The sequence below is a fragment of the Chenopodium album genome, chromosome 27, assembly GCF_948465745.1.
Source record: "Chenopodium album chromosome 27, dcCheAlbu1.1, whole genome shotgun sequence".
In the NCBI taxonomy this organism is placed as follows: Eukaryota; Viridiplantae; Streptophyta; class Magnoliopsida; order Caryophyllales; family Amaranthaceae; genus Chenopodium; species Chenopodium album.
The window spans coordinates 28,525,333-28,530,268 of NC_137860.1; the positions used below are offsets into that span (position 1 = coordinate 28,525,333).

At 35.4% G+C, this 4,936-nt stretch overlaps 1 protein-coding gene across 1 annotated transcript; it reads left to right on the plus strand.

Moving 5' to 3' along the window:
• Positions 1-276: 276 nt before the first annotated feature.
• On the plus strand, positions 277-4,247 carry LOC145619484 (cytochrome c oxidase subunit 5b-1, mitochondrial-like). Its single transcript, XM_081674183.1, has 6 exons — positions 277-629; positions 723-802; positions 916-966; positions 2,900-2,966; positions 3,108-3,187; positions 3,970-4,247. The coding sequence occupies exons 1-6, from the start codon at positions 458-460 to the stop codon at positions 4,042-4,044; spliced, it is 525 nt and encodes a 174-aa protein (XP_081530309.1). The 5' UTR covers positions 277-457; the 3' UTR covers positions 4,045-4,247.
• Positions 4,248-4,936: the final 689 nt, after the last annotated feature.

Genomic DNA, 4,936 nt, shown 5'->3' on the forward strand with positions numbered 1-4,936 from the left:
ATGTATTAGCATAGCCATACGGGTACAATACTCTGAAGTTCATAATAATAACTCCATGACGATAATTACTCATACACTTAAAATTTTATTACACCATACACCACATCTATTATTACCTCTGAAGTATAACTCCGATCCATACGTACATCGTATTTATTACCGCCTACCAAACAGACCATACAAAATCCTCAACAATTGGAAAGTCTACTCAAACCACTGCAACCCAAAAGAAGCCCCACCCAGCCCAACCCCAAGGAAACAGCCGCCCTCTTCCTCCCACACCCATTCTCACTCTCTCTCCTCATTTCCACCCAAACAAAAAGGCCACTCACCCAAATTAAGAGAGAGAAAATCCACCATTTTCCCCCAATTCAATTTCCAGATCAATTCATCTTCTTCAACAATCAGGGTGTGACCTAAGATCCAGAACACAATCCAATCAATCAATCAATCAATCATGTGGCGAAGACTTGTTTTCTCTCACCTCAAAACCCTTTCTTCTTCTTCTTCTTCCGCCATTGTTAAACCTTCGTTTTCTTCTCTTTCTCATCGTCTTCCTGCTGCTGCTTCCTCCGCTGTTCGATCCTCTTCGTTTCTTCTCTCTCGTCGCCATTTCTCCGCTGAAGCCGGTAATTGATTTCCCCCTTTTCTAGGGTTTGATTTAGATCTGTTTTTGTTGATTTTTTGATTAATTGATTTGATTTTTTTTTTGGGTGCTGTAGAAGTTTCAAAGCCTAAGGTTGAAGATGTAATGCCCATTGCTACTGGTCATGAGCGTGAAGAGCTTGAAGCTGAGCTGCAGGTTTTTGCTTTTTTTTTTTTAGCATTATTTGAATGATTAATTGTTGCATTAATTTTGGGAGATAATGAAATTTCTCAAATATTTATTGAATTTTTTGTGGTGATTTTTCTTAGGGGAAGGATATTCTGGAGATTAATCACCCTTCAGGTCCTTTTGGCACCAAGGTTAGTTTTTTTACCATTAATTTTACGGATTTTTTGGATTTTGCTTGCATTTGACGATTTAATGCTTATTTATTGTGAGGGATTAGCGATATTTTATTTGTTAATTGAAATTTGTGTTGGTGATAATTTAATGTGATTGTCTTGTCAAAAAAAAAAAAAATGTGATTGTCAAATGTGGAATTGTTTTGAGGTTGTATACATTGTCGTGTTTAGGATTTGCTTGAAATTTGCTGTAATTTGACACTATCTAGGAATATAGGAAGGGAGGGAGAGAGAGAGAGATGGGCACTCCTTAGTTTTGATTGGGTTGTTTCAATTACAGAAAGGGGTGTGAGAGGAATTATTTGTTATTGGATTAACTCTAAATTTTGGTACACCAAATGTATTTATGCAAGTAGCCATTTTCTAGTACTGCTACTGTAACACCCTAGGTTACTCGGGGACTCTTCATTTCACCTCGACTATATGAAATGGGTATTTGACATGTAGATATGGGTGCTGAGTGTTGACCTTTGCCTTATGAGTTGGGACACATTATTTTGGAATAGGAACATGAAAATTTTTCCTGAGCTGTTAGACGCTTACAAATACTTGTATTCCATACAGGTTAGCCTAGGCCCTAGGGTGTACCCAATCCAATTACTTTAATTAACCCTGGTAAGTTGGATTTTGAAATCACTGTTGTAATACTGATAGTATATTGGCAAATACGAGGGATGCCTGCACTGAGGATGGTTTGATGGTTCGTTTTGTAAGGTAGTTGTCTGTCTAATTTATGTGTTTGCTGAGCTGTGACTCTTGGTAGGATCAAAGGAAAGAAATTTCTTCGTGTATGCTATATTTTACATAGTTACATGTAGTCGCCCTGATGTTATTTATTTCAGTGCGATGAAAATATGTTATGTGTAGAGTGTAGACTGCAGAGGACCTGATTGGTATGCTGTCCTCCCGTACCTTTATATTTCTTTCTTTCTTTAATCTCCTGAAATCAGGTGCAATGATTGTATCATACTATCATGTACTTATATAAAATAATGAAATAAGAATGTATTACTCTGGAACATTATGATTAGGGTTTTCTTGTACTTTCTAGTTTTGAGAGACTTCGTTTTTTTTATTTTAATGTGGTTCGGTGCTTTAGTTTATTCTCTTAGGCCGGCTTGAATTTATGATTTTGACACAAAACTTTAGTTTCCTTAAAGCCTTGATATTCACCCTTCAGCTTTAATTTTCTCATAAACCCAAAAGCATTGCCTTTCCCATTTTTTCAGTTGATATCTTACCCCCAAAGTCCCTAATCTAATGTTAATGCTTCTAAACTGTGTAGTCAGGGAACCCCAAAATGGCAGCTTAGTTTCATAGTCAACATTGATGAACTTTAGAAATTGTTGTCTGTTAGCTTTGATTATACTGTAATGAATAGAACATCCCAAGAGGTTTACTATTTTTTGATCTGTTTAGTCCTGTTGACTTCACTGTGCTCCTCTTTGTCTTCAATATTCTTCCTTTAATTTCAATATTGCTTTTATTTTCTAATATCTTTTTATGCTCCTGTTGGGCTTGATAATGCAAATGAAGTTATAAAACCTGTTGTAGGAAAAGTCCAGAAAATTCTATGTTCAATTTTAATTAGAAGGTTATTACATGATCTATGCATTTTCAAATTAATGTTATATTGATTAAATTCCAAAAAGCATGATGTTGATTTAGATGGCTTTTTTTCATAAACGCTTTTTAATAGCTTGCTATCATTTACGAAGTATTATGTATTTCTATAAAAGTTCAAACTGACTAAATTTATATAGTTAATATGTTGGTCTGTCATCAATATTGTTACACTGACAACGTAGTTGGTTCACGTTTATATGGAGATTATCTACGCATTGATTTTTAAAATTTCGTGCTAACTGTGAATTGCTGTATATGAATGCAGGAAAGTCCAGCTATTGTTAAGTCTGTATATGACAAAAGAATTGTTGGGTGTCCTGGCGGTGAAGGAGGTCAGTGTCAAGTCATTTTAATATTTTATACCCTCTTCTTTATACAATGCCATCTTCATTTAGTTAGTACCTGAATATTATTTTGTTGTTGCTGACATGTGCTAAAGCCCTTTTAATCCTTTTTAACCCTTCTTTTCCCAGAGGATGAACATGATGTTGTCTGGTTTTGGCTCGAGAAAGACAAGCCATTTGAGTGTCCAGTCTGCACGCAATACTTCCAGGTTAGTGGCATAGTATATGGAATTTTTGATGACCATTATATCATTTAGATCCTTGTTACAACTTTGTCAACTATGATGTGGAGAATCTATACTGGAAATTCGGTGCTTTGTCAGTAAATCATATGCATCTCAAACTGGACTTGACACGTACTTTCTCTGATCCAAAATAAATGTTGATTGGTGTATAAGGAGCTAGTTAATGCTTAAAAGAAGGATTAAAGTATCAATATTGTTGATCGGAAGTATGTGTGCATTTTGTAGTGGTCAAAAATAAGGGTGGGATATGAAAAGTAATCATACTTTTGTACAGAAAATTAGATAATGCTCAATCTAAAATATTTGTTAATATGATTTTTATTTGTTGACAAGTGAGTAATATTTGCCACAATTTAGATTAAATCAGCTACTTTGAATTTTCTGCATATTCTCTTGATTGGTCTGGAAGCTGATAATCTGTTATCTAGTTCTTTGAAGAACAATACCTGCCACCAAATTGCATTTTCAAATTCACGAGTTATTGCAAACTGTAACCTGGTTTTAAGTGCCAAATTCATTTACATATTTTCCTTAGGGGAAAAGCTGGATAATGTCCTCCCAACAACTAGTCTTTGATGAAATTGGACATATTTTCATACTTTACATTCTTGCTTTTAGCAATTTAGGGTTATGGGTGATGAAAACATTGTTTTTTTTTATTTTTATTTTTATCTGATTTATAGGATTATTCACACTTGTTGTGTGGCTATTAATTCCCATCCTTTACATACTTTAATCTATTGCAGTTGGAAGTTGTTGGCAATGGCGGTGACCCCGAAGGGCATGATGAAGATGAAGGCGAACACCACCACCACTATTGATTGTAGTTTACGATTTTAGTGACATAATAAGATCTGGTGAGACAATGAGACAAGTTCTGTGAAACTTCTGCTGCTGCTTTCCAATTGAAAAGCGAAAAAGCTTGTTTGTTTTTTTGATGGATCCTTAGACGGATGCTTGTTGGTAACAATTTAGCCCGCTGCTCTATTTTTGAGAGAAATACGAAAAAGTTGTTTCTTTACCATTGAGCTGGTAATTTGAAGTATAAATTTCATTTATGAACTTTGTTGCTTGGACGAATAATCCATTAATCCCTTTGCTGCATCACTCAAAGAAAATCTAGCTTGAAATTTTCATGCTGATATAATTGTAATGGTTATGCTATTTAGTGTTGCTAGCACCTTCTCTAATAGTATGATCAATTCTATGCAACACAGATAATGAAACTTCATGGAATAACCAACAGGCCAAAAAACATCTGCATCACAAATAAGTGAATAACCCCCACTACATCCTGTACTCTTCAGCCGCCATCTGCGTTGAGCTTCTTATTGACAAGCTATGGTGGTATCAACTCTCAAGATGTCTCATTGATAGGCAATTATAGGCAGGGGGTTGCTTGGGTTTGGAGCTGGAATGTTGACTTAGATAAGGTCGAAGAAATGGTCTTGAACTGTGAGTTTAGTAGTTGGAAGTGATAAGTACATTCTTTACTGAAGGAAACTTTGCAGTGGAGAAAAGTGGAAGAGAGTGGGAAGCAATTGAGATTTGTGAAAGAAGAGTTTGCAATGGAGAAAAGTGGATGAGATTGGGAAGCCATTGCAATTTTTGAAGGAAGGAAGAGGCAATCAAAATGCTCGTTTCGTGGATTACTCTAACCTAGGTATGTATGTATGGACACTAATCCTAAGACTTCATCATTTTGATCATTCT

Coding starts and splice junctions, on each gene's coding strand:
- LOC145619484 (XM_081674183.1), top strand. CDS start 458: ATGTGGCGAAGACTTGTTTTCTCTCACCTCAAAACCCTTTCTTCTTCT. Junction 967..2,899: donor CAGGTCCTTTTGGCACCAAG/GTTAGTTTTTTT, acceptor ATATGAATGCAG/GAAAGTCCAGCTATTGTTAA. Junction 3,188..3,969: donor TCTGCACGCAATACTTCCAG/GTTAGTGGCATA, acceptor AATCTATTGCAG/TTGGAAGTTGTTGGCAATGG.